Source organism: Electrophorus electricus, chromosome 2, assembly GCF_041902795.1.
Source record: "Electrophorus electricus isolate QZ-2024a chromosome 2, ASM4190279v1, whole genome shotgun sequence".
NCBI classification, from domain to species: domain Eukaryota; kingdom Metazoa; phylum Chordata; class Actinopteri; order Gymnotiformes; family Gymnotidae; genus Electrophorus; species Electrophorus electricus.
Window position 1 is genome coordinate 33,867,702 of NC_137498.1, and position 21,592 is coordinate 33,889,293.

At 44.6% G+C, this 21,592-nt stretch overlaps 1 protein-coding gene across 10 annotated transcripts in view; it reads left to right on the plus strand.

The window, feature by feature from the left end:
- The window catches only part of eif3hb (eukaryotic translation initiation factor 3, subunit H, b), a 42,178-nt gene extending 21,220 nt beyond the window's left edge, over positions 1-20,958 (plus strand). For 3 of the 10 annotated variants that reach the window (XM_027025456.3, XM_081700165.1, XM_081700172.1), the window contains 2 exons: positions 4,219-4,399; positions 7,708-8,572. In XM_027025456.3, coding sequence (XP_026881257.1) covers positions 4,219-4,399; positions 7,708-7,973 — 447 coding nt within the window. In that variant the 3' untranslated portion in view covers positions 7,974-8,572. Of the gene's footprint in view, positions 1-4,166; positions 4,400-7,707; positions 9,076-12,743; positions 12,804-13,075; positions 15,477-17,927; positions 18,058-18,316; positions 18,384-20,445 lie in introns of those variants that run through there. The other 7 variants (XM_081700205.1, XM_081700200.1, XM_081700191.1 and 4 more) reach the window with 7 other exon arrangements.
- The last annotated feature ends 634 nt before the right edge of the window (positions 20,959-21,592 follow it).

Here is a 21,592-nt window from a genome sequence, read left to right on the forward strand (position 1 = left end):
CTGAAAAGGCAGCTCCTTATTAGTTCTATGGGGGCTTGTGACACAGAGGGTCCATGCTCCAGGTTTAACCTCTAAAGGAACAGCAAGGTGCTGTGAGCTATAGGGGGCATTAGTCAGCCACAGCTCCCTGCACTTCCATGTACCACATCAGGCTAGGGTGGGCAGAGGTGGTGGGGTTCCAAAAGCACAATTGTTGTCAATTTCTCCTTTGCTCTCCTTGATGTTGCAACCAAGACCCATTCCTGCAAACTGTGGTCTTCTGCCTCTCATACGGCGTGACACAATTGGGTGACTTTTTGATATTGACTTTTTGATATTTTTCCTCCTTGCTTCGCTGTGTGAAGGGAGACATACTGTTCTTCCTGGCTGCATGCATCGGTGTGCAAATCCTCTTCTCCATCCTGTTCTGCATAAATTCCCAAGACCCTCTCTCTAAATAGTGGCCTGACAATGCAGCAGTCATGGCTCCAATGAGCCGATAAGCCCAAATACAATTTTTTGGGAATATCCACATTTCTGCTGACATGAGCATGGTCTAGCATGTTGGTATGCTGTGTCTTGGTTTGTGCTTGACAGGGCTTGTGAATTAATGAACTCTGTTACTATTGTGGTTGAGCATTTCATTTTTTGTCCTTATTATCACTATTGTGCAATTCTCCTCCTTTCTGTTGGGCTATGTCTTTATTATGGTGGTTTCTCATATTGGTGCTGCCATCGGTTTTTAATAACTGGGAATCAGGGTCCTTATTCCTTTCTGGGAAGCAAGATAAAGGCTGCGATGTAGAGCATCACTCCCCAGAGCCATGAGCACACCAAGCCAACTTTCTACCACCATCCCCTACAGGACCACACTCTTGGCTGCTCTGCCATACCTCATAGTGGTTGTTGGGAAGTCTCATGTTCTCTTTGTTTTGTGTTTACACTCTTCCTAATAATGTAGGTTTTATTTGTACAGTGCTTTTTGTTTTTTTAAAGTGTACAAGGCAATTTATAGAAAATATGTTAAATATAACACTACGGAAATTGAGAGAGAATTATAATGAAATTAATATATTCAAACTAATTAAATTTTAGGTCTTTACTAAAACAGTATAATTAGTTACAGCTTAAATAAAAGCTAAGTTAAACAGAAGAGGCTTTAACTCCTTAAATGTATATAAGATATAGTGACCTATTCACTAGTATATTCTAGAGCACTGGCTAAAGTATAGATAACAGCACAAATACACAGTACCTTTGCAATAGAAATTCACTTTGACAACATAATTTTCCTTTCATTTAACTAGATAAGATGGTCATATGGCACAGCATGTGCTAGTCATCTTGGTTAGCTTCTTAATTCCATTAGCTAGCTAATGTAATCAAGCTGAAAAATGAATGTAGACTTACACAGGAGACCTAGGTGCACATAGAAATAGGTTTAACATAATTATAAGTTTCTTCCCCAGTGGTCTGAGTAATGGTTAATAGAAGTCTTGAGCAGAAAGGTCCACTCAAAGTGCATGGTTGAACCTAGCAATGGCAGCCACTATATTATGGATTAGCAAAAAGATGTAGTTCGAACAAAAGCATGCTTATTCTGTACCTTAGCCTAGAATTCACATTGGAGTGGCCTTTTTTGAACATAGCAAAGTGCCAACTCTAGAGTGTTTGTATGTGTTGGAGTGTTAGGGCCTTTGTGAAGGCTGTCTCCACATGCCCCAGGCTTAACCCTCCAAACACTTTAAATGTCTATACACATTTAAAATGTGTGTTGAAAGGGTGTTTTGGTATAAGGCAGACAGTGAATAACAGAGTGTATGCAGACTCCAAGCAATTAATTTTGTCTTTTGTTTGTGCAATGGATCCAATCTTGTGTAGTTTAGCTACCCTATTGGCCTCACAATGAGAGTGAATGTGAAACAAGTCTGTGGTGCAGTAATTGGGCAGAGTAGCCTTTTTGTTATTTTGGCTCTGTACTCCAAGCCATTGGGTTTGAAATGAAACTATGACTGAGGTTACATTGCAGAAGTTCAGCTGTAAGGGTGTTTACATCTGCCCGGATCATACAGAACTCCTAGCCCTTTCTATAGTTAGTCCTCTTATTTCAGGGGCCCATAAGGAGTTGGACAAATTAACATAATTTGAAGTTGTCACGTTTAGTGGCTTGCTGGCAACAGTTAGCTACTTTGCTAATAATGAATGCCTGAAGTCTGAGACCCACAGATGTCACCAGTGATTGGGTATGTTCCCTGCTGCTGCTCTGCTGGGACTGTAATACAGCCATTTTAGAATTTCTACTTGTTTTGAATTAAAGTTGACATTCTGCACTGCAATAACATAGTCATTGTTTCATTTAAAATCCAGTGTGGAGTACAGAGCCAAAGTAATAAAAAACTGTCAGTGTCCAGTTGCTTTCCAGCTGCTCTGTAAGTAGGCTCTCTGGTGGAGAGCATTCTCGCGAACACAGTGCAGCAGGGCTGTGAGGTCCTGAGACACTCCCACCCTCTTCCATATACTCCTATCCTCTTCCATATCTCAAATAATGCTGCAGCACAGAGCCTCTAACTCAGCATGTAGTGCTTCAGTGATTGAGTGTGATAGTGGTCTTGGTTACTCCAAGGAAAAACCACCCTGTAAGCAAGAAGCCCGTGGAAAATTTGTAAGCATACACACATTTGTGCTACTTTAGTCATCTATCGTCATGGCCGATCTGATTGTCGTGCAATTCTCTGTGTTCGTTGCTTTCGCCCTCCTTGCCTGTCTTAAACCGTCATTTTAAATTGCCCACATTACAAGTTAAAAAGTTAAGAGAGGCCTCAGATCATATTTGTAATTTTCTACAGAAAATCCCACTCTCTTTCATGCTGTGATCGAGCTGGTTTGGCTCTACTTTTATATTTCTGCAGTGTTTTTGCCCGCCAAAAGGCGGTTAATTATAGGACACCATCGGTAAGACTCTCATTATCTTGTTTTTTGTGTTGTTGTTTCAAATACTTTAGTGGCTTTGGGGTTGGAGTCCCCCCCCAAGAACTTGTTTGTTTGTTTGTTTATTTATTTATTTTACATTTCTTTTAGTTTGTGTTCCTCTGGTGACTCGTGGTTAAAAAGCTGTACCGTGCGGTGGGATGCGGGCTGCTTCTGAAGTCATTACGTACGCTCTCCGAAAGCCACATTGTTTTCCCTCAGCTGTCTCGGCACCAAGATGAGGGGCAGCCTCGTGCGAACTGCTCAAATGCCTCGGCAGCAGGCCAGGCGGTTTGCTCGCCAGCTCCTCCTCACCGTCTTCGATCTGCCATTGCGCTAAACAAAGCGCCAGGCCCGCGACCTCAGCAACTATTTGCTCGAACTAGTTGTTTTCTCTTCAGAATGGTTTCATAAATAAATAAGGAAGGAACCCCCTGGGAACGGAATGTTTTGTGCCCGTCAGTAAACTGAGATTGCCAATGAAAAGGGGGTGCCCTTGGCTTCTGGTACAAAGATGGTGGCTCTCACAGGGCTCGCGTTTGACATGCAAGCTGGAATTCCAGTCCTGCTGGTACTCTCCCATCACTCACTGCTCCTGAGTTTGAGAGACTGGATTCAAGGACCTGTATATTCCTGCTGAGTTTAAAGGTGTGGGTACATCTTTGTGTGTATGTAACGTTTGCTGCCTGCATGCATGTTTGTGTATTCGGTAGTGTTGTCAGTATTATGGTGAAACATAATCTGGGATAATGAGAGGAGAGCACACTCCTAGGGCACCTGGTGCTTTTTACTGGTCATCTGTGACACACGCACACACACACACACACACACCCACACACACACACACACACACACACACACACACACACACACACCCACACCCACACACACACACACCCACACCCACACCCACACACCCACACCCCTACACATGCATGCATGGACACACACACACATACACACTCGCCTACCATTGCACCCTTCTGTTAGACACTTTAGCTGCTGTGGGGCAGCTCTGGTGACAAAGCAAATCAAAGCTGTCCTCAAAAGCCTTTTCCTCTGTCTGTCTGTCTGTCTGTCTGTCTGTCTGTCTGTCTGTGTCTGTCTGTCTGTCTGTCTGTCTGTCTGTCTGTCTAATATTAGGAATGAACCATTTGGATTTGTTTGTTTACACACCCATTTCCCTTTTTCCAGAGTGCTCTGTGATTGTCTGTTTTCAGGTGTTACTATGACCAAAAATAGACTCTTCTTGTCCTTTCCTACCACCCCCAGTTTGGGCACACAGTTCAGTATGAAATGGAGATGATGAAGAGCCTTCGTCATGTGAACATCGATCATCTGCACGTGGGTTGGTACCTGTCCACCTTCTATGGCTCTTTTGTGATCCAAACCCTCCTGGATTCCCAGTTCAGCTACCAGCACGCCATTGAGGAGTCTGTGGTGCTCATTTATGGTATGGTCTCTCTCTCTCTCTCTCTCTGTCTGTCTCTTTCACACTTCTTTTATGTCAGGACTAATGAGACTTGTCCAGCTCTGGGTTTGTCTTCGTCTGGCTTTGCTCATTCTCCCATCACTAATGTCCTCTCGCTTTCCTTATCTCACCGGCTCCATTATTCTCCATGCTGGCCAAGAGTAGCTGCTCCCCCTTCATGCTGTCACCTCTCCCATTCAGCCTGGCTTCCCCTCTATCATCTTCTCTCTGTCTCTCTTTGGCTGTCTCCATCTCACTGACAGATAGACACACACACACACACACACACACACACACACACGCACACTTGCGCTTTTTCCACCCCTTAGCCCACTGTCCCCCCTAACTGTTTCTCTCTGTGCCTGTCTATCTCTCTCTGTCTGTCTCTCTCTCCTGGCTATGGACAGCAGTTTGCCCCCCCCCCCCCCCCCCACCCCTTGTGTAAACAGTGCCTCGACGTGTGTAGTGGCCCAGCAGCAGTTCTGTCTAGACAGGGTTTCCTTCTCTCTGTTTGTTTTGCCTGCTATCGGAGCACTGATGTGGACCTTTAGGAATGCTGGAGGGCTTGGCTCACTGGACCCCCGCCCCCACCTCCACCCTTCCAGTACCAGTTTATCCAGCGCCACCCGCGGACAAGCTCTACCAGATGGCCATGTAGTAACAACCGGGGAGGGGCAGGGGCCAGACTATGGCGCTGCGTTTATGACAGACCTGCATTCACACTCAGCTCTGAGCCTCTCCTGCCATACACTCTCTGTGATTACGGGGGCGATTGCATGGAGGGGCTGCAGGCATGGAGGTCTAGTGGACTGGGGTGGGGCAGGGTGCATATGTGGGGGTGGGAGGTGGTCAGTCTTACACACAAAACCCTGAGTGTTCTCTGTGCCCTGCCCAGCTTGCTCCTTCCCCCTCACAGAGTTTTCTTAGTCGTCACCCTCGTGCCAGATGTGACTCCCTATCAGGAGGCTGCCTCACTCTCCTGTCCGGTCTTCCACAAGACAGGCCCACAGACGCGTCCAGATCAGACACCCAGCAGCTGCCAGGACTCCACCCTGCACCCTGCACCCACACCCTGCTCCCTCTACACACCCTGCTTTGCCCTCTTTCCCTTCACTCCGCCCACTTCACTAGAACAATGAGGCCATTCAGCACGGCTGGGGCGGCCCCATAAAGGTGCGGACTGGCATGACTCTGTGACCTGTGAGATGGAGAGCCACTTGCTATAGAGCAAACCTTAAAGCCTGTTTTCATCACCTCCAACATCTGGTTAGAAAAACCGCAACTTCTCCCCAGCAGCTGTTAAAGGGCTTGTTTCTAACTGTCCTGTGCCTTTTGGCAACCTCACTGCCAAATGCAAACTGCAAACTGTACATCAGGGGTTGTGTGATGGCAGTAAATTATCCAGAGAATGAATGCAGGTGGTCAACTGACATACTTTCATCATAAACTGTATTCATGCCTGAAAATATAAGCCCTGGAAGGTTGAAAATCAAATACGTAAGTCTTCACAGTAAAGTGGCACTTATAATTGACTTTGTTAGAAGCAATCAGAAGGCAGGTGTATATATGTAAATATTCACTGTACTTTGTGAGATTTTTACATAGTGCTTTACTATGGGGGTTATTAGATTTGTTTCTCTTATGTTTACTTAATACATAAAAAGAGAGATGTAAACTCAGATACTCAGAGTGCATATATTTGTGTATATATAAGAATGGCAATCAAAGGTATTTTTTAATATCTATTTTCCATCTAGACCAACTTCATAATAGTGACTCCACTTATGTAGAATTAAAATGTCATACTTGTTGTCTTAAAGATCTTTTGATATCAACATTAAATATTATATGACATGCTACGATTGGCATTATAGCTGTAGATACCATTTAGTCCAAGTAATAACATTCTCATTCCTGGAGTTGTTAAACTGGAGATGTCTTTAATCCTGTCGAATGTGAATGTATCTTTGCAGTTAAATTTCTTCTCAATGAATCATTTGAAGCTCAGATTCTCCTGATCTTCATCGTCAAGACTCTTGCCTTTGACAGCCTCATCATGAAGCCTTGCCCCTCTTCACCTGAGCACTGTTTATTAAGGGTCAGGGTGTGTCTGTCCTCACTGCTGAACTGTCACTGGGCTGTGACTGGCAGGTCGATTTTGCCACGATTCGAGTGGCTGACCCCAAAGCCAGGAGCTGTCCCTGGTCTGTCTGAAGGCCTGATTGCTCTGTTTCTCACATTAATAATAGAGGCTTGGGCATATATTAAAGCTGCAGCCAGACCTTTTCCATGGCTGTGGTTTACTTCCCTTCCTTCCCGCCTGTTTGGCCTACATCTAATGTAGGTGAATGCTTTTACAGGGTCATAAAAGACGCCCAGGGTCAGAGGAGTGAGAGAGCAGTGTTGTAATGGCCCTGTCAACCTGCACCTCCCCAGTGTTCATACCCACCAGCTTTCGACCAGCCGACTCGATTGCTAAGGATATAATCAGCATTGCATGTTCAGAATTCACAGAGACAGCCACATGCTTGCAGTGAAAAGCGCTACAGGATGCGAATTCCCTCTTAGCTCCTGAAGACCATGTTTGGAGTGCCCACTTTCCTTCATTTCCTTGCTCTACAGCACTTGTCATAGGTGTCTAATGGGCCTTCAGCTTTGTGATTTCTCTGCATCCTCATCGAGCTCCACTCTTGTCTTCTAGTACCCCCAAATCGAACTACACCATGAGAAGTCAGGCAATTGAGAACTTTCTTGAATGACAGAATGTGGGGGGAAATGTGGACAGAATTGTGTCGGAAATGTGCAAATACTTTCCTTGCCTGTCAGAATGTGTGGGTGACTGGCAGCTTTTAGCAAGCCTCAGTGGAGGACTAATATAGCCGTTTGGACCCAGGATGCCTACCTCCTGATGAAGGAATTAATCCACTCTAACTCTCTATAAATCGCCTCCCTGCAAACATTAACATCAGCTAGCACTTTTGAAGGCTTCATAAGCCAGCACAGAAATTTCCCACAATGTCATCTCTCACAGAAATGTTTTTAATGATGCTGATGATGATTGTCACCTTGTGTTCAGGCGCCCACTGCAGCAGAACTGACAGGTTGACCTCTAGCTGGGTCCTGTTTAGTGATAGCATTGGTTAGCTGGTATAAAGTCAGGCTGATCTGATGAGGGGGGAAAAAGGTGACAAGACAGCGGTTGAGAAGTGATGCACGGTAGGGGACAGGGAGAGCAGGAAACATAGCGTGAGATGTTTTATAACTTCTTTTTCCTCCTTCTCTCTCTGTAGATCCCATTAAGATGGCACAGGGCCCTTTGTCCCTTAAGGCTTACCGGCTGACTCCCAAGCTAATGGACATCTGTATGGTGAAGGACTTCTCAAAAGAAGGATATGTTAACCAGCCTGTGCTGGTGCAGACACGACCCACTCAGCTGTGCACAGTCACACGTGTGTGTGCTCACCACACAGGGAGCGCCTTGACTTCCCAGTGCCAAACCCCAGTCAGCTCTTCTGGTTTGATATCTTGCCCACATTCTCTGAATTTGTGCCACTAATTCTGATCAAAACCACTTTGGGCTTCGAAGCTGTTTTTCTGATCAGCCATGAGAGTCACCAGCCAATTTCTTGCCAGGAAAGTGTCGACTTTAACCTTGACTGCTCACGCTAATGGAGTTATTAGTGCTGGCAGAGTTGTGACAGTTTCATGGAGTTTGTTATGAGTGACCTCTGCATGTGACCCTCAGATCTCTGTGTTCAGTGAGTGATCAGATTCAGTGATATGAGGTAGGGGAGAGATAGACATGAGATAAATCTCATCGGCACTCAAGGATTTGAAAGTGTGTTGCTCAGTTTGGTCTTTTCACCTAATTAACTTGCACTCTGAACACTGGCAAATTAAATCGTAACAGAACTTTTTTATTAATACTGGCTAAATTGAAAGTGTCATGTGTCTTTGTTAAAAACATGCTTTAATAGGAGAGAAATGGTGAGCAGAGTTGTTTCTTTTACATTTAGCTGATTTCTGTCCTGTATGTGTCCTCTTCTGGACATGCCTTAGCTTTTCTTTTTTTTTACTATGTATTTACTACTTACATAGCTTATAAGCTTACAGTTGTAAAACATAAAAAAAGAAACTATTTCCATCCTGTGCTAAGTGCTTCTCAGATTTCTGTGACTGGCCATAACAAGGTTGTTATTTCATATTGCAGTTTTAGAGGGTGTGGAATAGTATTCTGAAAATTATTAGATATTTATCTTTACACATACCCTTAGGTTATACTCATGCTATCTACCAAATAAAAGAGAAAAAGTAATCAGAATTGTGTACCACACGAATAATGAACACACTAAAAATCTTCTCAACCTGAACACATAAATATTGGTTCCCCATTGGCTATGGCGTGTGACGTCTGGACTACCTTACACGGTCTGCCTAAAGTGTTTCCTTTGTAGAGGCTGGTTGCTGCCTGGTCTGCTCACTGTCCATGAAGCAAGATGTTTGCTGTGTTGTCTCAGCCTCAGTGTGGGCTACAGGAACATGTTTGAAGAGGTGCCCATTGTCATCAAGAACTCGCACCTCATTAACGTGCTGTTTTGGGAGTTGGAGGAGAAGTCTCTTTGTAGCAGAAAACACAAACTGCTTAACCTCTCCAGCAGGTTAGTCGCACTAACACACACACACACACACACACACACACACACACACACACACACACACACACACACACACACACAAAATTTGTCAGTTAGAACCAGAAAGAATTTAGGCAAGGGGTTCCATTGCCATTTTTTATATCATTATTTAATATGTATTAACCTAGAGCTCATCAGTTGAAAGTAAAAGAGGTGACGTGTTGCAAGCAGTTAATCAAAAGATCATTTTCTTCAGTGCTTCTACAGATTCCTAATAAACAATTAGTTTTGTTGCATAGGTTTAAACCATGCTTTGGGTTTTAGAAGAGATCCATTGAAGTCTTTAGAGTCTAATCCATTGAAGTTGATCAGTCAGGTGAAGGTTGTTGTCTCTGTGTGCACCTCACCATCCACAGTTGTTTTCTAACACGTTGCTAATCACCATTTATGAATATCCACTGTGTGCTAATACTCTGGGGTTATATTCTCAATAAAGGGATGTGGCAGGAACCCAGATATTACTAATTGAGAATCAGTTAGTGAGAAGTTTGAAGGCCAGGAAAGAAATGATGAGAGTAGCCAGCTAGCATAACTTTTGCTGCTGTACTTTACTGACATGCAGTTAGCGTTTTGTGAGTGCTGCCTATCCACATTGTAGCTAGCTCGATTATGTTGTACTAAATAGGATTACATTTAATGAGCTTCTTAAATTAACTAATGTAACATGCAGCTTGGGCCTGAGTCTTTCTTCAGTATCTCCACATGGTTTTCATCTTAAGGAATGACGTTAAGGGTATTATCCACTAGCATAGGTTTGCTTACAATGATGACTAGTTAAATTTTACACTCACTCAACTTTTACTGTGAAACTAAGCAGTAACCACTTCCTGCACTGTAATATAGCAAGAAGCAAGACTGTGTTCACAAATGTACCTCTTTAATATCCTGGCCTCTTCTCTTTCCCCTGCTCAGACAAAGAACAGTGGCTTTTAAAGTAATAGTCCCAACAGAGCAGCAGATGAATCAATAGATCGGATACTATAAATAATTCACAGATATCAGCTCAATCGTTTTTGCCTGCTTTTTAAAATTTAGGAATGCATTTGTTGGAAGTTTTGAGTTTTCATTTAGCATTTTAATTTTTTAATTACGTTCCCGGCAGCCATGAGTGAGGTGATGTTTTTTGGGGATAGAATGTTGGGAAGCTACTTCTTTCATTGTCAAAGGTCCAGGTAGGTTTGAAGGTCTTTCCTGGCAGACTAGAAAGAGAATTTTATCTTTTTCATTTGCCTCTCTTAATTCAGCCCTGTCACATACTTTCCTGGATGAAAGGCAAAGCTGTGGCAGCACTGTTTAGCACTTGAAAGAATACATCAGCAATTACCTGCCCTTCACTAAGGCAAGGTGTGAGGACACACGCACAACAAAACACCCACACACACCCACACACACACACACACACACACACACACACACACACACACACACCCACCCACTCACCCACCCTAGATGCATGCACAACCTCCACTCCTGTGGTCTTTTTGATTGTAATTGCCAAATTGGACAACGTTCAGTTACGGGTCCACAGTTGATCAAACATTAATCAGAACTGTGGTTTTGGCCAATGCCAGCTTTCATGGCTTGAATAATCACTAAAGTGCTTTGTGTTTAGCAGTGTATCTGCTGCACTGCAAACAAACATCCCAGCTTACATAAAAAACTGCTCTTAAATTGAAGCATTTAATGAATCACTATATCTTCTTGTTATTGGAAGGTCTGATCAATCCAGCATTTTGCCATTACATTGGTTTTTGATAAGTCATAGGAATGGCTACATAGAGCACACTGTCTATGTATTGAAATGCACTGATTAATTTTAAAATGGCTTACAATTAAAAGCACAGTATTAGTTAACATAATTTCAAGTGTCAATGTTGAAATATGTAGCTCTATATTGCTCAGTATCAGTTGCAGGATGAAAATTCCTCATGATATACAATACTTAAACTGTAAGGCTGTAAAGGCACACAGTATCCATAGCTCCAGTAAAGGAGCTCTCTCTCTCTCTCTCTCTCTCTCTCTCTCTCTCTCTCACTCTTACCCTACCCCCCCTTATGTTCCCTCTGTCTTCCTGTCTATCTTTGGGAGTGCTGTCTCCCTCTCTAATGACTGGAATACTAAAAAAGTGCACAGACATGGCAGATTTATCAGTGGCTTTGCTCTAGGGCTCTTTTCCCTCCGTCTCTCTTCCCTCTCTCCACATCTGTTTAAGTTATCTCTTTGCAGTCTGCCGTTACCCTAGAAACCAAAGCAAACACTGGACCACTGCAGCTCAGCTAGTACAATACCTCCCTGTCTTTTTCTTGCTTTCTCCTTTTTTCCCTCTCTCCCTCCCTCTCTTATTTTCCTCCCTCTCCTGCTCTGTACCCCCTCTCCCCAGAGGGTTCACATCGAATCAGCTCTCTTCATCTTGGGGCTAAATTGAATTCCTTTTTTTCTGTGTTGAATGAAAAAAGAATTTATGAGTTTTACAGTGTTGAAAAAGGCTGGAGCTGGTAGAATTTTGGCCTTAGAAAAAAAAGGATCTAGTGTTCAAATGTAGCCTCAGTTTGAAATGATCTCACCTCTCCAGAGGGGTCTGGCACTCTTCTCCTGCATCCCATCTTTCCTTTACTTTTTTTTCTTTCTTTCAGCCTCTCCATCGCTGTTATGTTCTGGGCACTCTCACTCTCAGCCTCCTTGTGTGTGTGTGTGTGTGTGTGTGTGTGTTAAAGTATTCCCAAGCTAGAGAACTTTTCTCATACACACACATGCACACACACATACACACACATACCGTGTTCCAGCAAATCAGAGTCCACTATAGGTTGGGCCACATGCTCTGTCCTCATATGAATGTCAGGACTGAACCATGGGGCCATCTCGTCCCTCGTCCCTCGTCCCTGTTTTGTGGTGGTGTATGAGTTTTGTCTTTACTTGGCCCTTCCTAAACTGCCACCGTCAGAGGGCCCAGTCACACAGACACTCTCTTCCTGATCAGAGGATTCAGAGCAGTGACCTCTCAGATGAAGGTGCCTGGATGAGTTAATTTGGAAAGAGCTGACCTTCTTCTCCACTAGGAGGGGCTGGCTCATGTAAGCGTGCTGCAGTAAAGTAAACTGGTTGCTCAATTGTCAGTACTGCACTGGTGAAGTGCATGTTGGCCTACAGCCGGACCTGCGTGCGGCTCCTCTTGCGTGCTTTCACACGCACCCCATGCGTTTCACTCATTACTGGGCAGAGACAGAGAGGTCTGGGCACAGAACAGCTTGACAGCGCTGTGACGTGGTTGCACTGAAAATGAAGTAATCCCCCCATGCCTAGCGGCTGTCCGTGCCTCTCTGCTCCAGGGGCACATCAGTCATGGGTTATGTCTGATTTTGCACCAGGCTGGGAGTGGCAAGCTGCATCTGTGCTGGTTTGGTCTGCAGGGCAGAGTTAAGGCTGTTCTCCCCTCCACTCATAGCCTGGTCCAGGCTGGCGACATGCTCCCCGATGACCTCAGCCTCAGAGGAGCATTAAAATAAAAGTCTTAATGATTCACCTTTTCCTGTTGCCACGGCTTTTATTGGGACACCAAGTTCCTTAGATGCGTCACTGTGTGGTTGTGCTTATGGTAACGGAAGAGGATGATGGCCACCTTCTCTTTTCAGATATTTCTGAAGAAACATTCTTTTTGAAGATAATTTTCTGCTCTTCCCTCCAAAAGAGAGGTAAGGCCAAATGCGGCACATAGCACAGCTGCAATTCAAATATGAATCCCAGCAGACATCCTGTAATTTTGAATTTGTCTTGTGGAGTTTGTATAACCGCTTGGGAGAGATGCATAGACAGGAAGAAATGGCAAAAAACAACCTGTGTGCCCACACAAATACAAAGTGTAAATGTGTCTGCATCTTTTTTTAATCTCAGTGTACTGTTTGTGTGTGTGTATGTGTGTGTGTGTGTGTGTGTGTGTGTGTGTGTGTGTGTGTGTGTAATCCAGATAGTGTGGGAGAGTGGAGTTCTCCAAGCTCATTGGAGGCTGAATAATGAGGTGCATGGTAAAAGATGGAGGTCATATTGGGATCCCTGCCCTCATTCATCAGAGCTGGCGCGCCACGACAGAAAGCCTCTTCAGAAACATTAAAACCTCCTTCCAGGGCCACACACACACAAACACACTCTCTCTCCCCATCCCCCCTCTTCTGCTTACTTTGTTGCCAGACCTGCAGAGCCAGCAAAACTCTATAATTTGCCTGGTAGGGATAGTTAAAGTGAAAAAGTTTTTTTTCTTCTTTCCAGCATCCAGTTTACATCTACCTTTCACCATGTGTCTCGTTCTACTTCCTAAAGCATAGTTACATCTAAGCCAAACCGAGCTTTGGTCTGACTTTGTGTTTTAGATCATCAACTATGTAGAACTTTACTGGGTGTCCCTGCCTGGCTCCAACTGTAGAGAGAATGGCTCAAAACTGAGATTTGTGTGTTTGTAACAAGGTGAATTCATGGTTGGTATGAGAGAAAACTAGGATTTTCTGTCTTTAGTCTTCTCATCATGTTTTGTTTCAGCAATGCCTTTAATTCCTTTAGTTATTTTATTTGCCCTCAGTTCTTCTCTTTGGGCAGCAGGTAAAATGATAGCTGTGAGCGTCTAGTGTGAATAGCTACCATTGGAGCGTCTGTCTTCAGCAATGAGAACCCAATTTATTGACCATGTAGAAAGTAACTGTTGCTAACAGGAGGTGTGTGTGTGTGTGTGTGTATGTGTGTGTGTGTGTGTGTGTGTGTGTGTGTGTGTGTGTGTGTGTGTGTGTGTGTGTGTGTGTGTGCGTGCGTGCGTGCACATGTATGTAAGAGTATCTGTGCATGTGGCTGTGTGTGTGAACATGTGAATGAGTCTCTTAAATTTTGTCCTTACCTCTAGTTTGCGTCTCATCTGTCTTCCCAGCGGACTTTGGGGATTTTCCAGGAAGATTAATGGAATGTGCTATTGTGGCTAATTGGTTGCTAATGTAGATTAATGCTGTGGTGGAAATAAAAAGACCAGGCTCGGGGTTTAAGGGGAACTTGTAAAACGCTGGGGAAGAAAATCCCCTATTACCATCTCAGTCGCTGATTTTGCCTGTCGAACATCAGATATAACAGCACTGGAGCAAGATTTGCATATTGCTTGAAATATGGAGCTTTTCTTGTGATGTATTCTGGATATGATTAATCATTTATTTGTTTCCTAATGAAATCTCACCTAGTGGTGAATTCTTGGAGTCAGGCAGCTTTATAAGGCATTTGCAGGGATTCGTACCCTCTGGATAAATGAGATTGGCTTTGATGCTATGAAAAAATCCCATAATGAATGACTTAAATATGTGTTGGAGTCTTGTGCCATATATGCCTTTGTTGTTGCTTTGAATGTAAAAGGCCTTCAAAAAGCCATATTCATGGCATTGGATTCATCAGTGGTTTTAATCACATGACGTTTTTTAAAAGGATGAACCTAAAACTTTTATTTTCATTTGAAAGCTTTGATAGAAAATGGGAAGGCTAATGAAGTTAAGGTAGAGGAGAGCAGAAGCGTTTCTTCATGTTGTTTGGAGAACTCCCAGCCCAGCCCTGCCCCAACCCAGCTCTGCCCCAGTAGAGCCCTGCCACAATTCTGCCCTGCCACATCCCCTCCAAAGCCCAGCTCTGCCACAGACCCACCACAGCCCAGCTCCGCCACAGCCAAGATCTGCCACAGCCCTGCCACAGCCCAGCCTTACAACAGCCCCGCCACAGCCCAGCCCAGCCCCACCACAGCCCAGCCCCACTACAGCCCAGCCCCACCACAGCCCAGCTCCGCTACAGCCCAGCCTCGCTACAGCCCTGCCACAGCTTAGCCAGAGCCCCACCCCACCACAGCCCAGGCTTGCCAAAGCCCTGCCCACAGCCAAGCCCCGCCACCCTACAGCCCCGTCCCACCCTGCCACAGCCCCACCATGTCAAATACCACTTCCACTCAGAGAGAGAGATGACAGGAAAAGCCTCACACATGTTCAGGGATATGTTGCTTCCTTCTTTTGTCCTGTAGCAACAAAGTTGCATTTCTCAGGTGAGTCGAATATGGAGGCAAAGTAGTGGTGATATTTAAATTATGAGGAAGACTGTTGTTTGTGACACTGCATGAATACGAGAATAATGTGTCTTCTGTGTGTGTGTGAAGACACATTCATGTATGGTCTGTCTGTCCGTGTGTGTATGCGTGTGGGATGGGGAGGGGTGTTTTGTGTGTGTATGTGAATGTCCCTAGCACTCACCTGGAGAAAAGTCTGCAGATGCTAATGGACCGTGTAGACGACATGTCCCAGGAAATTGTCAAGTATAACGACTACAGCCGCAGATTGAGAAAGCAGCAGCAGAAGCACCAGGTATGGACTAAAGCCCTGCCCACCCTCTCAGTTACCCTGCCCACTCACCTTCCCTGCAAGGTTTTTAGCATCTAGCTGTTCCATTCCTCAAACAAAGTTTTTAATGTAAAGTGTTCAGTTGTTTAAAGACCTTTTAGTTTATTTTTATTTTTATTTTTAACTAACATGCATTAAAAAAACAAACTAAGTGCTTCTATGTTTATGGGGGATTATTATAAAAATGGATGGAAATACTTTTAAAGGCTAGCCAATTAAGATCCTTGAAAGACACCCGGACTCACCCACACACACACACACACACACACACACACACACACACACACACATTATTTGTGTGTGTGTGTGTTTTTCCCCACATCATTTACCCAGCACATGCTGAATATTTATCAGGTTGTGTTCCATTTGACCCAGGCTTACTGTGAGACACTAATGGAGTGTGTATAGCCCTTATACTTACTCCTCTGCGTTTTTGACCTCTTGTGCTCTCACACTGTAACATGGCTACCTGAGTCCACCTGCACTCCCTATCACTTAACTCTACTCCCTGCTGCCTCTGCCCAACTGGAAATCAGGAGTTTCTAAACCCAATCACTGGGTTGCAGTGAAGGCCTCTTTATCTCATCCCTCCCATGCTGTGCTGGGGAGCCCCACCATACCCCTGTTGTTCCGCCTGCTGGTCTTTTCTTTCTTCTCCCATCGCTCGTGGCCCGGTCCAGGTGGACATGCTGCCATTCAACTGCAGCCTGTCCCGCCTCCACCTTGCAACTCCAACATTCCAGAGAAAAATTAACCTGGAAAGGTGCTCTTTGTAAGGAGTTTGCCACAATGGATCGACTGAAAATCAATAATAGTTCACCTAGGTGCTCTTTCAGTTGCCGGAGTGAGGTGTGGGCTTGCTGTCTAGAGAGATTTGAACACCTCTGCATGACTGGCCTGGTTCCAGGGACCCACACACTTTATCTCAGCACTAATTCAGTTAGCACGCCGCCACGCAGGGCTTGTGGCGTGCAACATCAGCTTGCCGCATTGGCTGCGCACCTGATAAGAAGTGACACTTTTTCCTCCCAAGCACTTTGATGTCAGCCAGCACCGCACAGGTGAGTTCTTGAGCATGTACATCATTTCATTAGGGACCAGTGGTGTGTCTGCTCCAGCCCTGTGCGTGGCCATGTCAGGCGACTGGCTGCACAACAAAAACCCAAACTGCCTCTATGAAATGACTGGAGGTGGAGGGAGATGGATGGAGCTGCTGTGTGTCTCAGCCTTTATTGGAGTGCTGCAATGAAGGTGGAGCAGTCTCCTTGCTGGGCTCAGTGCCCAGAGCTCTGTTATTGATTGATCCGAATGTACAAGTGTCTTCCCAAAGCCCTGTGATATGTGGGTGGTATACAGTGTGATGTGCTGAATTTACTATATGGTGTAAGAGCTTGTAAATTGATCTGTGCATTTGTTTGATCTAAAATGTTACATCTCATACTGCTAGAGAGAAGTTATTTGGCCTCAGTTAAGACTGTGACAGTAGATCAGTTTAGTGTAATACATTTAAAAAATGTATTCATTTCATTTCTGTTCTCATTCACTGAACACTGTTTACTTTCACCAGAAGGGACATAGCTTCAGTCAGGCTTTTTATTCAGTTTGTCAGTGTGCACAAATGGGAACCATGGCTTCCCCAGTCATTGCTTTAATGTCACTAGAAAAGCTCCTCATGATAGAAACCCAAGGAGAGGCACACACTGGGATTCTGAAGCATGCGAATTAAGCATGTGCATTTTGTGTGAAAATAGAATGTGTGTTCTGTGTAAATTAAGCATGTGGGTTCTGTGTGATTTAGGCATGTGCATTATATGTAAATTAGGCATGTGCATTCTGTGTGAATTAAGCATGTGCATTCTGTGTGAATTAAGCATGTGCAGTCTATGTTAATTAAGCATGTGGATTCTGAAGTCTGCGCATATGTACAGACTTTGTTGACTGAGCTGAGTTATACCACTGCAGTACTGGTTACTATGGGTTTCTGTGCTCAGACAGCAACAGCTGCATCTCAGGAATGTGTCTTCTCAGCTCTGGGGCATCTTCAGAGAGTCTTGGAGGTGGTGGAAGGACAAGTGTCATGGGTTCATTTTGCTCCCTGCTATGAAAACCATGTATTTGCTTTTTCCCAGACACATGGCCCTCCCTCTCACCTCCCTCCTGCTGGCTTTTGTTCCCTTTGTCATCCTCTCTTTCTTTCAAATGGAGTGTCTCTTGCACTCCTGTATGTCCTCCATCAGTCAGGGTGTGAAAGGTCCATCCTAAAGGGTCAGTCTCTGTGCAAGACAATAGAATCCGCCCTAGGCCACCCAGCAGGTTAACGTCACAAACTGAAGATATTGAGTTCACATCAACTGTTCATGTTCTTCCTCCCCTCCACCCACCCTCCCTGTGTGTACCTCGCTCCCTCTCTTGCAGTACATCCAGAGGCGGCAGCAGGAGAATGCACAGAGGCAGAGTCGCGGGGAGGCGCTGCTTCCTGAAGACCTTAACAAGCTGTTTAAGCCACCAGTGCCCCCGCTACACATGGACACCCTGCTCATATCTGGTGAGTTCCTGCCTCGCCTGCTAACCTTGACCTGTTCCTCACTGAGTGCTACTACTAACAGAATACTGGATTAGCTCTCCAAATCAGATGGAACTCTGATCGAGGCACTAAGTTATGATAAAGACCAGTATAAAATGTCCCTCATCAGTCATGCAGCTTCAACTGGTGTGACATTCCTGTGGAGCATACGAGGAGGGTTCTGTGGTAGGGCAATGAGTTGGAAAAAGGTGTAGTGAGAGCTTCTCTTATTCTGTTAAAGATGCTGGAAGTGGCCGCTCTGTCAAGTGAGCAGGATGTGTTGAACAGGCTGCGCGCACTCAGCCATGGTAATGATTCCTTTCCTTATTTAGTCGGCGTAATCTGGCTTTGTAAAGATCTGGCGTGATTCCCTCTCCCCCTGCTGAGGGCTTAGTGTGGGAGAGACTAGGAGCTGTTTACAGTGGACATGAAGGAGACCTGGGACAGGACAGACACATTTAGAAGGATTGTTCTTACACTGATCCCAGATCAGGTTTACCAGATCAGTGTTTTCTTTCTAGCTATGCTGATATTGCTGTGGCCTCGAAACATAACCATAAAAGACAATCTAACACTAACAGCCAGTAACTCCTGCCTTGGAAAATAGGCTTGATCTAGTTGATCTATTGATCTGTTGATGCTGGTAATGCAAGTTTCTGCCATTTGCTCCCCGGCACTTTCACTGGCATTGTGTTTTTAATGAGTACGTGTGAGACATGGCTGTAGTTAATAGCAGCTCAGGTCATGGTGGGTCTCGAGCATTGTTTACAATCCTGTAAGAAAGTCTTCATAGCCCCTGTCTGAGTGTCAACCTGGTGGTGACAATGAGGATTAATTACACACACTTGCACATATGTGCTCTCACACTCAATCTATCAGAATCAGCCATCACCGTTTCTCAGGGCTGGCACCACAAAAGCATTAGCATTCACTGCAAAATCCGCCCCAAATAAAGTGGAAACTCTCACTCCTGCTTTCATTCTCACACTCTGTGTTCTCTTGTTCTCACCCTCTCACTCTTTTTTTTTTTTCTCATTGTGACTCACTGTGCTACTGTCTCACGGTCTCTGTCCTATTTGCATTCTCACTGACTGTCTCAGTCGTACTCTCTTACACATTGTAACAGTGTTAAATTTGGCTAATTACTTTATATTACCTGTATTTTGAAAATATAGTTAATAAAATGTTCAATTACATAAAAAACACCCCCCACATGTTTCCCCTAGCTCTGTTCCACTTACTTTTATATGTTCTTCACTGTGAAGTGGCGAAGCCAGAGGCAGACTCATGTTTGCAGGACTATGAATTATTAAGCTCCGTGATTTACTGGAAGTTCCATTTGCGGTGCAGTGCACGAGCCTGCAGGGCTTTATGTGTGAGGCTGCTTATTGAGTTGGAAGTAATTAGAGTTGGAGCTGGTTTGCCTATGTCGTGCGAGGTACTTCGTGCTAGCGCAGATCTGTTCTCAGAGTCGCACACTGAATGCCTGCTGTTGGCTACCATACCATCCATATTCATCTAGCAGCTCATGGTGAGACGCTTATCTGGAATTCACTTGTGCTTGTCTTAAGCACATGTGACAAACATTCTCATCTGATTTTACTCTGAAATTTTTGATAAATACTGTATACAAATAGATGTATAATCATTCAAGTATATTAATTCAAATCTAAATTCTGTTGGCCTCTACTGACTAGTACAGGAAAGGCAGTTGTGCACTGATAATACACAACACAGCAGTGGTGGATGCAAAGGCTACAAGTCTTAGACTCTGTGTTATCAGAGAGCTTCTCCCCTGTGCCTTTAGGAGCTGAGACACGTATGCTCAAGCGCTAACCTGAAGTTAGCTGTAACATACAGGCCAGGGTCAGGAAGAGCAGAACGCTTGTGAGCATGCTGGTCCAGGGTCAGCCCAACCCTTCCAAGTGGTTTGTATACTCTGTGTGTGTGTGTGTGTGTGTGTGTGTGTGTGTGTGTGCTTTTGTATGTGCTTGTGTGCAGAGCAGTGGTGGTGTTGAGGATAATGAAGTGTTTGTGGTAGTTGCAAAGGGCTGCACTTGATTTTCAGTCTCTTATGGGCTTTTCCAAGGCCACTCGGACCCTGCCTGGGCCGAGCCGTCTCTCTTCCAGCCCTGCCAAGCAGAAAGCCAATCACTTAGGAGAGCTACAGTCACCCCTCACACCATAATGGAGGACATTATGATCCAACTACTCTGCCAGACAGCCCTGTCATAACTCCTGCCTCTTCTCTCTTCTTTCTTCTCCCTTTTCACTTTTTCCTCCCCTCTGTTTCTCTTCTCTCTTTCTCTCTCTCCTGTTACATATTCCCTCCTTGAAATTAATTAATTTCTCTTTCTTCTTGCTTTTCAGGGCAGATCAACATGTACTGCCAGACGTTGAAGGAGTTTACCTCTCAGAATCTGGGCAAGATCTTTATGGCTGAGGCTCTCCAGAGTCATGGCAGCTAGAGGATAGGAGGCAGGCCTTTCCCACTCTGACGCCTCCTGGAGTAGGTGAAGAGTAATTCACTCCCCCAGCCTGTTAATGCCTCAGCAGAGGAGTTTTGTAGCTGCACTGAATTTTTTAAAAATTCCTTTAATTACATGTACATAATATGAAAATTATATGAGTATTTGTACATATTCATGTACATAGAAGCATATTGTTATAGGCTAATAAAAATGTTGAAAGGTATACCTGTACACACACAAAAAATGTATTTATACATAGAATATGTGGCAGTAAAAATTATATAGTTGGACCAAGATCTGGTTAAAATATACTGGTATAAATCTCTCGAGGTTTTATAAAAGAAATGTTGGAAATATGATAATTAAAGGAATCCTGCCTACCCTTCAGTGCTGCGCTGTGTGGTCTTGTGGATTTGCTTGTGGGAGAAAGGGCCGTGAGGTCTAGATGGATGTATGATCTTTCATCACTTCAGTAAACTGGAGTGTGAGGAGGGAAGTGGGATGAGGAAACGGCTAATTCCTAACCAGAAGCTTTTTTTTTTTTAAATCTCACTTTCTTAACTTGCCATACCTGACAAATTTCGCTCTGCTGTTCCTTGGGAGCTCGTGGCCCAAGTGCCCCCATCTCCGGCGCTCGTGTTTTTCTTCTTTTCTCTTTGGCGTTAACTTTCATCCCATTTCATTAACGAGAGCAGATTTCCGACCCCACTGCCGTTTCCCCGGTTGCCTGGAGAGAAAGTGCGTTCAACATTCGCCCATCTGTGACGCTCGCTTGTAGCCCCTTTTGGCCTGTGCTTGTACGGGCGAAAAACACGCTTGAAATGGATGCATAAAATGGAAAATGCTGCGACTGATTTACAAAGTGCGCTCAGCCGAATCGAAGACGATGCCTTTGTAATTACAGTATACTGCTGTAAAAACTGCCCCCTCTGGTCCTTTCAATCCCCGGCATTTAGCAGTGGCAATTAATTTCATTCTACCACTCCCAGAATAAAACCTGAATTCACGCAGCGGTTTATGGCCCACTCCCGCACAGTCCACCCCCG